Source organism: Erinaceus europaeus, chromosome 2 (assembly GCF_950295315.1).
Source record: "Erinaceus europaeus chromosome 2, mEriEur2.1, whole genome shotgun sequence".
In the NCBI taxonomy this organism is placed as follows: domain Eukaryota; kingdom Metazoa; phylum Chordata; class Mammalia; order Eulipotyphla; family Erinaceidae; genus Erinaceus; species Erinaceus europaeus.
The window spans coordinates 163,885,108-163,905,051 of NC_080163.1; the positions used below are offsets into that span (position 1 = coordinate 163,885,108).

Genomic DNA, 19,944 nt, shown 5'->3' on the forward strand with positions numbered 1-19,944 from the left:
CATTATTTAAATTTTTCTTTTTTATATTTAATGACCTTCTGGGAAAATATTTTTAAGTTCACCTTGACTAAGACAAATTGCCATACTATTTATAGAAGCAGTTTGAATTTTGTTATTATACTTGGAACTCAAAACAAAAAATGATAAACTTTAGGAAAAGGTCAGAAGGACCATTAAATATGTACACAGTAGTAACAAGATAGGGTTGGGCATCATTTACAGTTATGTAACAAAAACTATTTGATGTCCACTCAGAGTCTTAAAAATGATCTCACATATCATGCATCTACCATAAAGTAATGCTTAGTATACATAATCAAATACTCTTTGCTTAGAGTCCAATAAAATAGGCATTATATTATACTCACAGAATCACTCATAGCTTATTTTTTGCTATATTCTTCTTTTTTTATAATAAAAAGTATATGAAATTAATCCTTTCTTAAATAAAAAAATAAAAATAAAAAGTATATGAGTTAGGGGGTAAATACGATAATGGTTATGCAAAGATACTCTCATGCATGAGGCTCTAAAGTCCCAGGTCCAATCCCCTACAATACCATAAGCCAAACCTGAGATAAAAGAAAAAGAAAAAAAAAAAAAGGAAAGAGAGAAAGAAAGTTAGAAAGGAAGGGAGTGAGGTAGGGAGGGGGAGAGGAAAGAAGGAAGGAAGGAAGGAAGGAAGAGAGAGAGGGAGGAGGGAGGGTATTCTAGTTTGACTTCTCAACTGCTATAATGCTGGAAACCGCAAAAACACAATTTTCATTAAAAGTGTGATACTGCCACCTTATAACTAGGAACCATAAGATATTTTAAATCAGCACCCAGATTATTTTACTTATTAACACATTTTCTTACATCTAGTCAAAGCAACTATATATGGCAATATTATTTAAAATTAATAATCTAATTATTTCATAACTCTCTCAAGCAGTGACTATCAAAGTATGCTTCACAGAACTGACTTATTACCTGAGAACTTATTAGAACTATCAGTTCTCATTCCTATCTTGGACTGGGGCCCCATAATCAAGTGTTAAAAATTCCTCCAGGTGCTTTAATGCACTTTAAATTTGAGAATCAGTTCTAAGTTAGTCATACCATCATGATATTAGTTATTGGTATGATTTTATGAAATAACCTCAAGTAAAATTTACTCTTAAACTAGGATAATAAATAGATGGAAAACTTTTTTTTGTCTTTTTTAAAAATTTACCTTTAGTAGCCATTTAATAATCATTCACAAAGTCATAAACTTACAGGAATATAGTTCCATAGTGTACCCACCACCACAATTCTTTGTTCTCTCCTTTCCACCTACAGATTTTTTTTTAAGTTAATATACTTTAGTTCTTTATATTGCACATCTGAATAAAACCATCTTGTAGTTGTTTTTCAAGAAATGCAGGTCATTGGATAATAAATATAACTGTAGCAATTGGGGTCCTTGCACATAAACACCAAATTAAAGAACCTTAAGATATTATCTTGGGGGGGGGGGCTGAGGGTTAGGTAGTGCACATAGCACAAAGCTCATAGACCAGGGTAAGGATCCCAGTTCAAGACCCCAGCTCCCCAACTGCAGGGGTATCACTTCACAAGTGATGAAGCAGGTCTGCAGGTATCTATCTTTCTCTCTCCCTCTCTGTCTTCCCCTATTCTCTGGACTTCTCTCTGTCCTATCCAACAAAAACAAAAATGACAATAATAACAATAAATACAACAACAAGGGCAATAAAAATGGGAAAAATGGCCTCCAGGAGGAGTGGATTCAATTCATAGTGCAGGCACAGAGCCCCAATGATAACCCTGGTGGCAAAAAAAAAAAAAAATTATCTTGGGAAATTTATTTCAAAACACGAGTGAGAAAGAGAAAAAACATTATTTTCATTATTCCTCTCACTAAATACAACTGAAATAGTAGACATCAAGTAAACAAATAGCTCAGAAAGATGCAAAGAAGGCAGACTGGCCAGGAAGTTTATAATACAGAAACAACATTGTGGTAAATCCTCTGAGTATCCTTTAAAGACTCATAAAAAGAGGTGTGTACTCCTATATTCATAGCAGCACAATTCATAATAGCTAAAACCTGGAAGCAACCCAGGTGCCCAACAACAGATCAGTGGCTGAGAAAGCTGTGGTATATATACACAATGCAATAATATGCAGCTATCAAGAACAATGAACCCACCTTCTCCAACCCATCTTGGACAGAGCTAGAAGGAATTATGTTAAGTGAGCTAAGTCAGAAAGATAAAGATGAGTATGGGATGATCCCACTCATCAACAGAAGTTGACTAAGAAGATCTGAAAGGGAAACTAAAAGCAGGACCTGACCAAATTGTAAGTAGGGCACCAAAGTAAAAACCCTGTGGTGAGGGGTAGACATGCAGCTTCCTGGGCCAGTGGGGGGTGGGAGTGTATGGGAGGGATGGATCACAGTCTTTTGGTGGTGGGAATAGTATTTATGTACACTCCTAGCAAAATGTAGACATATAAATCAGTAGTTGATTAATATGAGGGGGAAAATCAATTGTATGTCTCAAAGTTTTTCAAAACACAAACTGAATCTTCTTAATATATAGGCTGTGTATTTGATATGTGGACTCTCTCAAAAGCCTCGACCAAGTAGATCAGAAGCATCCAATAGCACAGCTATATACAAGATACTGGGTACTATACAGCAAACCCTATAAAAGGACTTTTCAAAGTTAACCCAATTACCAAATAATGTGATGATAACATTAACTATCCATTGTCTTTTTGAACCCTTAAGACAGCAGGAACCTCACATCTCCACTATAGATCCCCTACTTCCCCCAGTCCTGAAACCCATGGATAGGACCCACTTTCCCGTATGCCTCTCCCAATCCGTATCAAATAATATTGCATCTGCCAATCACAAAATAATCAACACAACGATTGCCACCTCAACATGCTTCACTTCAGACTGTGTCCAGAGACTTCACGTGTGGAATGACAACCCTTCAGCTTCATTACTCAGGTGAGACCTTTCCTTTCATAGTATACTCTAATTCCATCTCAGGTGGTTCACTTTCTAACAAAGTCCCAAAACCTAGATATAGACCAGGTTCTGTGAGAGAGAGCATATGTTCACACGTATCCATAAACTAGTGCAAAATATATACCTGAAAGCAGAAGTACACTAGAGTATGCAGTGAGTGTCCCCCTAACACTTCCTCTCCACTATTCCAAGTTTTGGGTCCATGATTGTTCAACAATTTGTTTGGCTTTATATGTTAACTCTCTTTTCAGTCACCAGGTTCCAGATGTCATCAGGATGCCGGCCAGGCTTCCCTGGACTGAAGACCCCACCAATGTGTCCTGGAGCTCAGCTTCCCCAGAGACCCACCCTACTAGGGAAAGAGAGAGGCAGACTGGGAGTATGGACCAACCAGTCAACGCCCATGTTCAGCGGGGAAGCAATTACAGAAGCCAGACCTTCCACCTTCTGCAACCCACAAAGACCCTGGGTCCATGCTCACAGAGGGATAGAGAATGGGAAAGCTATCAGGGGAGGGGGTGGGATATGTAGATTGGGTGGTGGGAATTGTGTGGAGTTGTACCCCTCCTACCCTATGGTTTTGTTAATTAATCCTTTCTTAAATAAAAAAGAAAAAAAAGACAATTCCTTCTAGAATCATCCAAAATGGGTCAGAGAAGGTGGGTTCATTGTGCTTAATAGCTGTATAGTATTCCATTGTGTATATACACCACAGCTTTCTGAGCCACTCATCTGTTGTTGGGCACCTGGGTTGCTTCCAGGTTTTAGCTATTATGAATTGTGCAGCTATGAAGTTAGCTGTGTACATATCTTTTTGATTGGCATTATGGAATCCTTGGGGTATATCCCCAGGAGAGGAATTACTGGATTATATGGAAGGTCCATGTCTAGCCTTGTGAGAGTTTTCCAGACTGCTCTCCAGAGGCTGGACCAATTTACATTCCCACCAGGTTCTTCTGTCCCCACAACCTCTCCAGCATTTGTTGCTGCTGTCCTTTTTGATGTATGCCATTCTTACAGGAGTAAGGTGGTATCTTAGTGTTGTTTTAATTTGCATTTCTCTGACAATCAGTGACATAGAGCAGTTTTTCATATGTTTGTTAGCCTCTCTGTAATGAATGTTTTGTTCATATCCTCTGCCCATTTTTGGATGGGGTCATTTGCTTTTTTGGTGCTAAGTTTGCTGAGCTCTTTATATATTTTGGTGATTAGTTTCTTGTCTGATGTATGGCATGTGAAGATCTCACATTCTGTGAGGGGTCTCTTTGTTTGTTTAATCGTTCCTTTGGATGTGCAGAAGCTTTTCAATTTGATGTAGTCCCATTGGTTTGTTTCTGCTTTAGTCTTTCTTGCAATTGTGTTTGATTCATCAAAGATGTCCTTGAGGTGTAGGTGGGAAAGTGTTTTACCAATGTTTTCCTCTAAGTATTTGATTGTTTCTGGTCTGACATCCAGGTCTTTGATCCATTTGGAGTGGATTTTTGTTTCAGGTGAGATAAAGTGATTCAATTTCATTCTTTTGCATGTTACAACCCAGTTTTCCAGCACCATTTATTGAAGAGAGCCTCCTTTTTCCATTTAATCCTTTGGGCCCCCTTATCAAAGATTAGATGTCCATAGGTGTCGGGATTTATTTCTGGGTTTTCAATTCTGTTCCACTGGTCTGTGTGCCTATTTTTGTTCCAGTACCATGCTGTTTTGATGGTGATGGCTTTATTTAATTTAAGGTCTGGGAGTGTGATGCCTCCATTTCTGTTTCCTTTCCTTAAGATTGTTTTGGCAATTCTAGGTGTTTAGAAGGAATTATCTTAAGTGAGCTAAGTCAGAAAGGTAAAGATGAGTATGAGATGATCTCACTCGCTAGAAGAAGAATAGAAGTTGAGAAAGAAGAACAGAAAGGGAAACTAAAAGCAGCATCTGACTAAATTTGTAGTAGGGCACCAAAGTAAAAACCCTGTGGTGAGGGTGAGGGTGGGTGGAATGGGACACAGTCTTTTGGTGGTGGGAATGGTGTTTATGTACACTCCTATTAAAATGTAGTCATATAAATCACTATTTAATTAATATGAGAGGGGAAAAATTGATTTTCTGTCTTGAACTTTATAAAACAAAGACTGAGTCTCTTTTAATACATAGGCTGAATCTTTGATATGCTAACTCTCTCAAAAGTCTACACCAGGTAGAACAGAATCTACCAGTGGCACAGCTATATACAAGATTCTGGGTATTATATAGCAAACCCTAACACGGGACTTTTCAAAGTGAACACAATTACCAAATAATGTGATGATAACAATAACTATCTATTGTCTTCTTGAACCCTAAGACAGCAGGAACCTCGCATTTCCAGTATAGAGCCTATATTTCCCCCAGTCCTGGAACCTTTGGTGGGGACCAGTTTCCTGCATGCTTCTCTTAATTCATATAAAATAATATTGTATCTGCTAGTCACAATGAGTGCCACCTCAACATGCTTCACTTCAGACTGTGTCCAGAGAATTCAGGTGTGGAATGACAACCCTTCAGCTTCATCACTCAGGTGAGACCTTTCCTTTCATAGTATTCTCTAATTCCATTTCAGGTAGTACACTCCCCAATAAAGTCTCCAAACCTAGATATAACCAGGTACCCTGAGACAGAGCATATGTTCACACGTATCCATAAACCAGGGCAAAATATGTACTTGAAAGCAGAAGTACACAAGAGTCTGCAGTGAGTACCCACCAACACTTCATCTGCACTATTCCAGCCTTTAGGTCCATGATTGTTCAACAATTTGTTTGGCTTTGTATGTTAACTCTCTTTTCAGCCACCAGATTCAAGATACCAGCATGATGCCAACCAGACTTCTCTGGACTGATGACCCCACCAATGTGTCCTGGATCTCAGCTTCCCCAGAGACCCACCCTACCTGGGAAAGAGAGAGGCAGACTGGTAGTATGGATCGACGAGTCAATGCCCATGTTCTACTGGGAAGCAATTACAGAGGCCAGACCTTCCACCTTCTAAAATCCACAATGACCCTGGGTCCATACTCCCAGAGGGATAGAGAATGGGAAAGCTATCAGGGGAGGGGGTGGGATATGGAGATTGGGTGGTGGGAATTGTGTAGAGTTGTAAGCCTCCTATCCTATGGTTTTGTTAATGTGTCCTTTCTTAAAAAAAAAAAAAAAAAAAAAAAAAAAAAGAATAGCAAAGCTATCAAGGGAGGGGATGGGATATGGAGTTCTGGTGGTGGGAATCCTGTGGAGTTGTACCCCTCTTATCCTACGGTTCAGTCAATGTTTCCTTTTTATAAATAAAATAAAATAATGAAATAAAAAAACTAGTATAGCCACAGGCCCTTCGGTATATAAAATATGGCTACAAGCTCTCTATAGAACGGAGACCCCCCCCCAACTCTTCATCTGCACTATTCCAGGCTTTTGGTTTGTGATTAGTCAACAATTTGTTTGGCTTTATATGTTAACTCTCTTTTCAGCCACCAGGTTCCAGATGCTAGCATGATGCCAACCAGACTTCCCTGGACAGACAACCCCACCAATGTGTCCTGGAGCTCCGCTCCACCAGAGACCCACCCTACTAGGGAAAGAGAGAGGCAGGCTAGGAGTACGGATCAACCTGCCAAAGTCCATGTTCAGCGGGGAAGCAATTACAGAAGTCAGACCTTCCACCTTCTGCATCCCACAATGACCTTGTGTCCACACTCTCAGAGAGATAAAGAATAGGAAAGGTATTAGGGAAAGGGATGGGATACGGAGTTCTGGTGTTGGTAATTGTGTGAAGTTGTACCCCTCTTATTCTATGGCTTTGTCAATGCTTCATTTTTATAAATTAAAAAATTAAATAATAATAATAATAAAATAACCCTGGTGGAGGAAAAAATTAAATGTGAAATTTTAATGATGTGCATGTAAAAGATTAGTTTCTCTTAATTCATTCTTATCTACCATAATTTTATTTATATATATTTTTAAAATAAAAAAAAGAATAGGAACACAATCAAGGGAAGGGATGAGATATGGATTTCTGGTGGTGAGAATTATGTGGAGTTGTACCCCTCTTATCCTATGATTTTGTCAGTGTTTCCTTTTTATAAATAAAAAATATAAAATGAACTATAGTTTATAACTTTTTATATTCTTAAAGATTATATTGTAAGGTGGTTACACATTTAACTTAAAATTTTTCCATCTCAATAAGTAATTATATTTTTAAAAAGTAGTATCAGTTGATGAAGCAATTTCCTTATCCCAAAGGTTTAAGAAAATTTTATAAACTACCAATATCAGTCATCAGCTAATATTATTTATTTAAACCCACTAAACCACAGATCACGATGCTGAACATATTTCTTACAGAAAACATTAAAAATTAATATTTTATTGTTTTTATTTATTTATTTATTTTCTTGCCACTAGGATTATCACTGGAGTTAGGTGTGTGCATGATGAATCCACCATCCCTAAAGTCCATTTTATTTCTTTTAATTATTTTTGTTGATAAAAGATATAGAATAATTGAGAAAGAAGAGGGCGAGATAAATAGACACATGCAGTACCATTTCATGCTTGCAAAATTTCCTCTGGAGGTGGGGATCCAGTGCTTGATCCCCTGGTCCTTGTACATGGTAACATGTATGCTCTAAGAGGAGCATCTACCTCCCAGCCTTTTAAAAGTTAAGTTTCACATGAAGGGTATGAGAATCGTGGCTGGGATAGAAATCAGCTTTGTAACACGGAAGGAAATACTATCCACAACACATATGCAATTGCTGTTTGGCAATTTCTTGTACTTGGTCTTTGAAACTGTGTCATTTCCATGAAAAGAAAGAAAATGACCAGACTGAACCATAATCTTTGGATTGGAGGCTGATATACATCTAAGAAGAATGGAGAAGACAGTCTGCTCCCTTCTTGTATCTGTTTTTGGGCACAGAGAACAGATGCTTTAGGTGTAATTTTAAGTGGATTTCATCTGCATCACAAATAGAAAAGAAAACATTAAAAAGTAACATAGAAGCCAAAGCTCCAAGCTAAAACTTTGATTTTTATTCATATTCAAATTCATTTGAAATTTAAAAAAACCCTCAGAAAACAGCAAATTACCTTGAATGTAGTTCTGTGCTTCCATTATTATATTTGCTTCCTCGTTCCCAGACCCCAAAATCAGGCACACGGTAAACTCTTTCAACACAAAACACAAGGTTTTGAATAAAAGAGACCTAAAGGAAAAGAAAAGAGACTCATGTAGTACCAGTATGATTAGATACTGATAAAAATAATTAGATACTATCTGAAGTTCAAATACAAATTTGCTAAGCACCGCTTTTTAACATGAAAAATTTTGCTGTTATTACATAACCTGGAGTACTTTGCTATACATGAGTAAATATTGTTACACTTTCAAATATAAAGCCTAAAGTGGAAGCCGAATAAAACAGTACAAAACTAAAATTTAAGGCCTTTCAATGTTCAAACCACAACACATCAATGCTTTACTGTTATTATTATTATTATTATTATTATTATTATAAGAACTATATATTTTAAGAATTAGGAAAAATATAAAGCTATGTCTTCGAATGTTAGATTTACTCAGGATCTAAAATGTCCAACTGAAATGTTAAATGCCTAAAAAACTGGACCTGTTAGAGGAGCCATGTAAGATCAGCTTGGAGCCTTAAGACTACAGTTCTTGGAATATAATCTTCCTCTCTTTTTCATAGCCCCACATTTCCATTAAAGTCAATGGGGTACTTTTATATGTGTCCATGGGTTATCTGTGTGTCTTCTTTAGAGATGTGTCTATTCATATTCATGTTAAACCTCACACTGTTGAGGTTAGCCTACATCAAAAAGACTGAAAACAAGTGCTGGTAAAAATGTGGAAAAAAGGAACCCAGATTCACTGCTCTGGGAATATAAAATGATTATTCACATAAATTTATTATACATTATGAAATATAAGTGGGAGCTGTGGAGTCAGTGAAGTAGTAGAATACAGGACTTGCATGTCAGGAATTTAGGTTTAATCTACTAGTAAGAGCTGAGTAGTGCTCTCGTTTAAAAAAAAATGGGGGAAAATAATAAAAAATACAAGTACAATTCCTTAGGTAGAAGACTTCATCAGTGCCTCCTGGAATCTCACCTTTCCAGAGACCTACCCCACTAGGGAAAGATAAAAATAGGCTGGGGGGGGGGGGGCTGGAACAAAAATAGGCACACAGACAAGTGGAACAGAATTGAAAGCCCAGAAATAAATCCCCACACCTATGGACATCTAATCTTTGATAATGGTGCCCAAAGCATTAAATGGAAGAAGGAGGCTCTCTTTAAAAAATGGTGCTGGGAAAACTGGGTTGAAACATGCAGAAGAATTAAATTGAACCACTTTATCTCACCTGAAACAAAATCAACTCTAAATGGATCAAAGACCTGGATGTCAGACCAGAAACAATCAAATACTTAGAGGAAAACATTGGTAAAACACTTTCCCACCTACACTTCAAGGACATCTTTGATAAATCAAACACAATTGCAAGAAAGACTAAAGCAGAAACAAATCAATGGAACTACATCAAATTGAAAAGTTTCTGCACATCCAAAGAAACTATTAAACAAACAGAGAGACCCCTCACAGAATGGGAGGAGATCTTCACATGCCATACATCAGACAAGAAACTAATCAACAAAATATATAAAGAGCTCAACAAACTTAGCACCAAAAATGTAAATGACCCCATCCAAAAATGGGCAGAGGATATGAACAAAATATTCACCTCAGAGGAGATCCAAAAGGCTAACAAACATACGAAAAACTGCTCCAGGTCACTGATTGTCAGAGAAATCCAAATTAAGACAACATTGAGATACCACCTCACTCTTGTGAGAATGGCATACATCAAAAAGGACAGCAGCAACAAATGCTGTAGAGGATGTGGGGACAGAGGAACCCTTTCACATTGCTGGTGGGAATGTAAATTGGTACAGGCTCTGTGGAGAGCAGTCTGGAAAACTCTCACAAGGCTAGACATGGACCTTCCATATGATCCAGTAATTCCTCTCCTGGGGTTATACCCCAAGGACTCCATAGCACCCAACCAAAAAGAGGTGTGTATTCCTATGTTCATAGCAGCACAATTCATAATAGCTAAAACCTGGAAGCAACCCAGGTGCCCAACAACAGATGAGTGGCTGAGAAAGCTGTGGTATATATACACAGTGGAATACTTTACAGCTATCAAGAACAATGAACTCACCTTCTCTGACTCATCTTGGACAGAGCTAGAAGGAATTATGTTAAGTGAGCTAAGCCAGAAAGATAAAGATGAGTATGAGATGATCCCACTCATCAATAGAATTTGAGAAAGAAGATCTGAAAGGGAAACTAAAAACAGTATCTGACTAAATTGAAAGTAGGGCACCCAAGTAAAAACCCTGTGGTGAGGGTGAGGGTGGATATTTGGCTTCCCAGGGCGATGGGAGGGTTGGGGTGGGTGGGTGGGATGGGACACAGTCTTTTGGTGGTGGGAATGGTGTTGTACCCAATTACCAAATAATGTGATGATAACATTAACTATCCATTGTCTTTTTGAACCCTAAGACAGCAGGAACCTCACATCTCCACTATAGAGCCTATATTTCTCCCAGTCCTGGAACCTTAGGATAGGGCCCACTTTCCCGCATGCCTCTCCAATCCACATCAAATAACATTGCATCAGCCGATCGCAACCTAATCAATGCAAAGATTGCCACCTCAACATGCTTCAGCTCAGACTGGGTCCAGAGACTTCACGTGTGGAATGACAACCCTTCGGCTTCATTACTCGAGTGAGACCTTTCCTTTCATAGCATTCTCTAATTCCATCCCAGGTGGATCACTTTCTAACAAAGTCCCAAAACCCAGATATAGACCAGGTTCTGTGAGAGAGAGCGTATGTTCGCACGTATCCATAAACAAGTGCAAAATATATACCTGAAAGCAGAAGTACACTAGAGTTTGCAGTGAGTACCTCCCTAACACTTCGTCTCCACTATTCCAAGCTTTGGGTCCATGATTGTTCAACAATTTGTTTGGCTTTGTATGTTAACTCTCTTTTCAGCCACCAGGTTCCAGATGCCATCAGGATGCTGGCCAGGCTTCCCTGGACTGAAGACCCCACCAATGTGTCCTGGAGCTCAGCTTCCCCAGAGACCCACCCTACTAGGGAAAGCGAGAAGCAGACTGGGAGTATGGACTGACCAGTCAACGTCCATGTTCAGCGTGGAAGCAATTACAGAAGCCAGACCTTCCACCTTCTGCAACCCACAACGACCCTGGGTCCATGCTCCCAGAGGGACAGAGAATGGGAAAGCTATCAGGGGAAGGGATGGGATATGGAGATTGGGTGGTGGGAATTGTGTGGAGTTGTACCCCTTCTACCCTATGATTTTGTTAATTTATTCTTTCTTAAATAAAAAACAGGCTGGGGGAATGAATTGACCTGACCTCCCAATGCCCATATCCATCAGAGAATCAGTTACAGAAGCCAGACCTCCTACTTTCTGCAGCTCCAAAAGAATTTAGTTCCATGCTCCCAAGAGGGATATACAATAGAGAAGTTTCCAATGGAGGAGATGGGACACAGAACTCTGGTGGGTTGGAACTATATGGAATCACACCTGTATTGCAATCATACCCCCTACAATCTTATAAATCAATATCAAATCACTAATAAAAATAAAACATAAAATACAAGTATAACAATAAGAACTAAGATAAACTGCGGACTTTGAGTATTCATGTTATATCATCCTTGTAAACAAATGAGCTTTCAAACATCAAAAGGTGTTGATAATGTGGTAGATTATGTATTCATAGGGACAAAGGGTACATGAAAATTTACTATACTAATAGTTTAGACTATTTAGTTTACTATAGACTAGTTTACTATACTAATAGTATAGACTATTCTGTTCACTGATATATATCCTCAAAAACATGTAAGAAAGTTTCTATATACATTTCAACTTGACCTCTACCATCATCACATTATAGTACTGTAGTTGTAAATTTTAACAATAGTCCAGTCAAAGTTTGGTGGAAGACATCCAAATAGGGAAACCTACAGTTTATATCTCCTACAAAAACTACACACAAAAAATGTAGATAATCCTGTAAAGAAACTGTCCTGAAACTCAGGTGAACAGAGTTTACAATGAAAGGGGAAGGGCAAATAAGTCACAAAGGAAGAGAGAAGAAATAGAGCCAACAATCTGTGAAGGAATCCCCGCTATACAGCAGCCAGTCCAGTTAGGAAAATATTTCTAAAGGAACAGAGCTTCAATCTGGTACTACAGGGGGCTTGGAAGAGGAGGTGAGGAGAGAGGTTTATTATAACACTCAGGACAGTACAGAGATATTTCATATCTGGAAATTATTCATATCTATACTATGCCCCTAAAAATGCCTAATCTCCTACATTATCAACACCATTCAACAGAAGGCCCATTTGCTAGCAAGGATTAACCTTCAATGTATCGTAAATACCCAAAGTCCCACAGTCATTCCCAAATCTATAACCCCATACTAGCAACAAAAGAACAGGAGGCAAGAAATCATAGGATATAAAAATTACGGCGGTTTCCATCTTGTCTCTTCTCACAACCTTGCTGGGAGCAGCTGGTGAATATTTTAATGAATCACAGTTTCCAAAGTAAGATACCCTGGAGACAAATGCCTCTGAAGATTTCCACCCATATCTAGTTGAAAGCTGAGCAAGCTGGTAACAGACACGTTTACCAAAATTGCTTCCCATGGCAGACAAACAATCCATGTTCCTGCCAGCCATCAGCTAATTTTTAATAACCAGATTGCATTTCTAAAGCCTACAAGGAAGCTATGGACCTCACAGCCATGGTCACCTAGAAAAAGAGCCACATTAGGCCTTATGTTCCTTTGTTGTCCCAAGGTCTGCAAGATGTTGTTCCTTTTCTGAGTCTATTCTCCATAACAGCTAGGCCTAAGGTTCCCAGCCCCATTTAGACCCATCCTGGGATGTGTTCCCTTCCCACCATCCCAGGTCTATGAAAACATAGCAACTCAAGGGTTCATAGTCACCCATATCTACTAATGTAAAATCTTATCTAAATCCACTCAATTTTGGTATGCAGCTGTCCCTGGACATTAGAACCCCCAAGCTCAAACCCATTTAACTCCAGAGAGTTAACTTGAAATTGCAGCCCCAGGTCTCATCCAAGTCTCCTGGTTTTGATACACAGTGTTGGGCATTACGCCAGCTCCCTGCATTGTTTGATACTATGGCCTATTTACATAATCATTGTTTTGCCAGAAAGATCCCCACCCATGCCAGCATGATACATAAATCCCAAGAGCCTTCTACCTTGCCAGTGCCTTGTTTCCTTCACCCTCTTTCCTAGCCAATCCTGTTCCCAACTTGCCACTTCTGTTTTTACCCTATAAAGCCCACTGCTGTTTCTTGTTTCACTCTCTTTCTCTTCTGCGTCCCGACCTGGAGAAGACCTGGAGAAGGGCTGGCATGCATAGCGGACGTGGCCATTTTGCTAGCTTCACGTGGCCTAAGTCCGCTATGCTCACATCCGATTCTGGGACATTCGCATCAATAAAGAATTGTATTACCACACGGCCACAAGTTCCTCGTCTCTCTCTCGGGCAAAGCTAGCCCAGCAACACAGGTACTACTGGATGCTGGCAATCTCAAACTCCAAATTGTTGCTTAGGACTACATAGCATCATTAGAATTACACTGGAATAATAATGAGACTTTTAAATAGTGCACTCTCATCAACAATCAAACAAATGTTTTAAATTGAGATAAATAGACAGTAATAGGGTTTTTCATTGCCTAAGTCAAATATACATACTCCTCTGTAGTTCATGGAAACAAGGTTGAACACACGTTTGAAAAGAAAACAAGGGGAAGTCGGGCTGTAGTGCAGCGGGCTAAGTGCAGGTGGCGCAAAGCACAAGGACCGGCATAAGGATCCCGGTTCGAACCCCGGCTCCCCACCTGCAGGGGAGTCGCTTCACAGGCGGTGAAGCAGGTCTGCAGGTGTCTATCTTTCTCTCCTCCTCTCTGTCTTCCCCTCCCTCTCTCCATTTCTCTCTGTCCTATCCAACAATGACAACAACAATAATAACTACAACAATAAAACAAGGCAACAAAAGAGAATAAATAAATAAAATAAAAAAAAAGAAAAGAAAACAAGGGCCTATAAATGCATGACAACTGAAATCATGTCAAGTATCATTTCAGACCACAATGGAAATTAAAACTAGAAATTAACTACAAAAATAAAACTGGAAAAAAAAACTTCAAACATAAGGTCTTTAAAATAATATGCAACTGTATAGCTACTAGTTGGTCAAAACACAGGGAAATGGAGAGATATTCTATACCCATAGTCTGGAAGAACTAAAAATGCTAGAATGATCAATCAATCTAAAATACCAATTTTAAAGACAACATAAAATAATGTAATGATATTAATAACCTTTTATATTTATTACATAATTAAATAAGCTTTAACATACATTACACTAAATTAAAACCAGTTTACATTCAATGAATTATTTTAAATAATTCTTATTAAAACTGACTTCAGAGTAGTGGAGCAGTGCTGTTATATCTCTCCTCTCCCTCTCTATCCAAAAGAAAAAATGGTCCCCATGAGCAGAAAAGTCAAACAGGCATCAAGTCCCAGTGATAACCCTAATGGGAAAGGAAAAAAAAACCTTAAATTATTTATTTATTTTGGATAGAGACAGAGAGAAATAGAGAGATATAGAGAAGGAAAAAAACAGACACTGCTCCACCACTCCTGAAACATCCTCCCTTGCAGGAGGAGGACTTAAGGATTGAATCCAGGTCCTTGCTCATTATAACATTCATTTTATCAAGTGCACCACCACCTAGCCTCTAAATTTTTTTTAAAGTTCACTGGTCTGTAGAAATCCTTAGAATAATATATATATAGTGTATGGCCAATATGAATGAACATAATAATTTAGCATAAGCTGAGAGTCCTCAGGTTAAGTACACATATCACGAAGGGCAAGGACCAGCGTAAAGATCCCAGTTCGAGCCCCGGCTCCCTACCTGCAGGGGAGTCGCTTAACAGGTGGTTAAGTAGGTTTGCAGGTGTCTCTCTTTCTCTCTACCTCTCTGTCTTCCCCTCCTCTTTCCATTTCTCTCTGTCCTATGCAACAACATTAATAACAACAATAACAACAACAACAACAACAAAAAAGACAACAAGGGCAAAAAAAGGAAAATAAATAAATGTAAAAAAATGAGCATAAGCCATTTAACACATTTGAAACAGACAAAAGGACCTTAGGTTTTGTATGGTTTTACTATAAAAACTATCAAACAAATATACTTTGTTCCTCTCCCCTTCCAAAAAAAAAAAACTGACTTCATCTGTTATTTTAATTTCACTGCTTCAAAATCTCAAAAATTATTTATGTGGCTTATATTTTATTCATACTGGACAGGATAATTAGAGTTTCCAGGAAGAAGTAGATGTTTTCTCAGCCTGCCTGTTCAACTGGAGATAGTCATATAATAGCTTCGTATTATATACAACTATGTAATATGTAGTCTTATAGTCAGATAATAAAGCATAAGCTGTAATGTGCTGGTAATTTTTGAGAAAATATTTGATGACTTTTAAGCCAAGCTTTCCCCTTCATTGTGCCAAGATGGCAGTATTAGAGTAGCCAATATATCAAGCAACTAGGCATCTTCATTTAAGACACTGATAGAACCTTAGAACCTTATACAAAGAGAAGATAAACTGATGTAACATTTTATAATTACCTGTGATATTAGAAGTGATCAGATGACATACATTTCAGTTATTTGTACGACAAGATATAACAGTCCTAACTTTATCTAATCACAGTCATAAATTCAACAAAAATTATAAAAACACTACTACATATATGTATATGTGTTTCACTTAAGCTTTTTAAAAACTGTTAAACAGAAAATGACTAGTGGCACACCTGGTTAAATGAAAACATTACCATGGTGAAGGAACTAGGGATATAGGCCTTGGTTCCCATCTGCTGGGCAGAAGTTTCACAAGTGGTGAAGTAATGGTGCAGAGAGCTCTTCCCCCTTTATCTATTCCCTCACCCTATTTCTCTCTGTCCTATACAATAACAAATAAATAAATTAAATAAATAGATAAACCTGGTCAAAGGTCCAAGAGGACTTATGATAATGTTCCTTATGGAAGTGACTATTCATGGTGGAGAAAAGGAAGCATTAGAGGTCTAGGCCCATCAATATAATACAATAAAAGTAATTTTTTTTTTTGCCAAACATTGTACCCATGTACATGTTGCTTCATTATTTTTCAATATCAGTGAATTCTTGTTGTTCAAATTAGTGTTTGACCAGGTCCCATGAGATAGAGCATATGTTCACATGTATCCATAAATTAGGGCAAAATATATAGCCATAGCCCTTTGGAATATAACCAAAATATACCTACTAGCTATCTACAAAATGGAGGAACCCCCAACTCTTCACCTGCACTATTTCAGGCTTTAGGTTCATGATTAGTCAACAATTTGTTTGGCTTTATATGTTAACTCTCTTTTCAGCCACCAAGTTCCAGATGCTAGCATAATGCCAACCAGACTTCCCTGCACAGACAACTCCACTAATGTGTCCTGGAGCACAGCTTCCTCAGAACCCTGCCCTACTAGGGAAAGAGAGAGGCAGGCTGGGAGTATGGATCAACCTGTCAATGCCCATGTTCAGCAGGGAAGCAATTACAGAAGTCAGCCCTTCCACCTTCTACATCCCACAATGACCTTGGGTCCATACTCCCAGAGGTTTAAAGAATAGGCTATCTTTGATATTTTCTCTCCCAAAATCCTAGACCAGGGAGAACAGAAGCAACCGACAACACAGCTATATACAAGATGCTAGGTACTATACCCCAACCCTATCAGAGGGACTTCCCAAAGTTAACCCTATCACCAAATAATGTGATGATAACAATAACTATCCATTGTCTTCTTGAACCCTAAGACAACAAGAACCTCACATTTCCATTATAGAGCCTATATTTCCCCCAGTCCTGGAACCTTAGGGTGAGGCCCACTTTTCTGCATGCTGCTCTCAATTCAAATCAAATAATATTGCATCCGCTGATCACTACCTAATCAATGCAACGAGTGCCACCCCAGCATGCTTCACTTCAGACTGTGACCAGAGACTTCAGGTGTGGAATGACAACCCTTCAGCTTCATCACTCAGGTGAGACCTTTCCTTTCATAGTATTCTCTAATTCCATTCTAGGTGTTCCACTCCCCAATAAAGTCCCCAAACCTAGATACAGTCCAGGTCCCCTGAGATAGAGCATAGGTACCCATAAACCAGGGGAAAAATATATACCTGAAAGCAGAAGTACACAAGAGCATGCAGGGAATACCCCCAACACTTCATTTGCACTATTACAGTCTTTAGATCCATGACTGTTCAACAATTTGTTTGCCTTTTTATGTTAACTCTCTTTTCAGCTACCAGGTTCCGGATGCTGACCAGACATCCCTGGACAGACGACCCCATCAATGTGTATTGGAGCGCCACTTCCTCAGAGCCCCACCCTACTAGGGAAAGAGAGAGACAGACTGGGAGTATGGATCGACCAGTCAACACCCATGTTCAGCTGGGAAGCAATTACAGAGGCCAGACCTCCCCACCTTCTGAAATCCACAATGACCCTGGGTTCATACTTCCAGAGGGATAGAGAATGGGAAAGCTATCAGGGGAGGGGATGGGATATGGAGACTGGGTGGTGGGAATTGTGTAGAGTTCTAAGCCTCCTATCCTATGGTTTTGTTAATGTCTCCTTTCTTAAAAAAGAAAAAAAAAAAAAAAGAATAGCAAAGCTATCAAGGGAGGGGATGGGATATGGAGTTCTGGTGGTGGGAATCCTGTGGAGTTGTACCCCTCTTATCCTACGGTTCAGTCAATGTTTCCTTTTTATAAATAAAATAAAATAAAATAATGAAATAAAAAAACTAGTATAGCAACAGGCCCTTTGGAATATAACTAAAATATGGCTACAAGCTCTCTATAGAACGGAGACCCCCCCCCCCAACTCTTCATCTGCACTATTCCAGGCTTTAGGTTTGTGATTAGTCAACAATTTGTTTGGCTTTATATGTTAACTCTCTTTTCAGCCACCAGGTTACAGATGCTAGCATGATGCCAACCAGACTTCCCTGGACAGACAACCCCACCAATATGTCCTGGAGCTCCGCTTCACCAGAGACCCACCCTACTAGGGAAAGAGAGAGGCAGGCTAGAAGTATGGATCAACCTGTCAAAGTCCATGTTCAGCGGGGAAGCAATTACAGAAGCCAGACCTTCCACCCTCTGCATCCCACAATGACCCTGGATCCATACTCCCAGAGAGATAGAGAATGGGAAGGCTATCAGGGGAGGGGGTGGGATGTGGAGATCGGATTATGGGAATTGTGCGGAATTGTACCCCTCTTATTCTATGGTTTTGTTAATGTCTCCTTTCTTAAATAATAATAAAAAAAAGAATAGGAAGCTATCAAGGGAGGGGATGGGATATGGAGTTCTGGTGGTGAGAATTGTATAGAGTTGTACCCCTCTGACTCTATGGTTTTGTCAGTGTTTCCTTTTTATAAATTTTTTAAAAAAGAAGAATTTCGGTTCATACTTCCAGTGAGGGGAAAATGATAGGGAGAAGATGACTAAGAGGGCTCTGAACTCCAACTCCATAGGGAACCAGAGAGAGAGGAAGAAAACTGAAGGGATATTTGAATGTAGTAATAGTTTTATGGAAAGGAATAGGTGTACTTGGAAAGGAAGAGAAGACGGGATCTTTAAAAATGGCCAGATATACATAAATATAGACAGATAGTTGTAGAAATAATACTTAACCCATATCTGAACTTGGGAGAATTGCTGTAGCTTACAATGGAGGAACTGGGGATACAGAACTCTGATGGGAATGGTGTGGAGTTGTACCCCTGTTATCTTAATTTTGTAAACCTATATTAAATCACTAAGAAAATGAAAAAATATTGTATTATAAAATGAATACAAAAATTCCAGAAGATCTAGTACACATACAACATATACTTATTAAACATTTGAGAACAAATGGGCAGTAAGCATTTAGTTGTGTCTTTCTAACACATGGTACAGAGTCAGACAGCCATTAAATGTATTGTGATATGGGTACTTAAAATTTGACAGAATACTGAAGTAATTGTTAATGCAGTTAAAATCAGAATTCCTGGGATTATTGATCTTTTATAATGACTGAACTGAAGAATAGAAAGCTATTGGGAAAAGATAAAAATAGAAAGTTATATTAAAATAATAACATGGGAATTCAAGTCGCAGAATAGCAAAAAAGGTTCAGAAAATGTACTCATCCATAAAAGCAACTAGAATAAAAAGATAATTAAAACTTTTTCAGAACTCTGGAAAAGACCTTACAATAAGTGTAATCAAGAAAAATGACTAAAATCTCAGTTAAGTGATGTGAGTATCAGAGTGAAATAGTTTGCCTTATTCCCACTTCCTCTTCCTATCTCTATTCTTGCCTTAGATCTCTACTCTAGCCTTATAATCACAGTGGTTATGAAATTCTCCTAACACTAGAAGATACAGAATTAGTTGGAATGTCTCTAAAAGTCATCATCTCAGTGAATTTCCATATTTTAGTTGTCAGAAAGCTTCTTAGAAGCTGACACAGCCCTCAACCCCATTTTGTTTAATGTTATGACTCAGTGCTCAATTAGCACAGCATTTTTCTTAGGCTGGTGTTGAAAACAATCAGTGGCAACTATTTCACAAACACTTCATTATAAAATGGAAAGAGGATGTA

At 38.6% G+C, this 19,944-nt stretch overlaps 1 protein-coding gene across 7 annotated transcripts in view; it reads right to left on the reverse strand.

The window, feature by feature from the left end:
* PHKB (phosphorylase kinase regulatory subunit beta) overlaps window positions 1–19,944 on the reverse strand; it is a 258,964-nt gene that overhangs the window by 151,783 nt on the left and 87,237 nt on the right. For all 7 annotated transcript variants that reach the window (XM_060185615.1, XM_007536683.2, XM_007536681.3 and 4 more), the window contains one exon: window positions 8,137–8,252. In XM_060185615.1, the coding sequence (XP_060041598.1) occupies window positions 8,137–8,252 (116 nt within the window). The remainder of the gene's footprint in view (window positions 1–8,136; window positions 8,253–19,944) is intronic.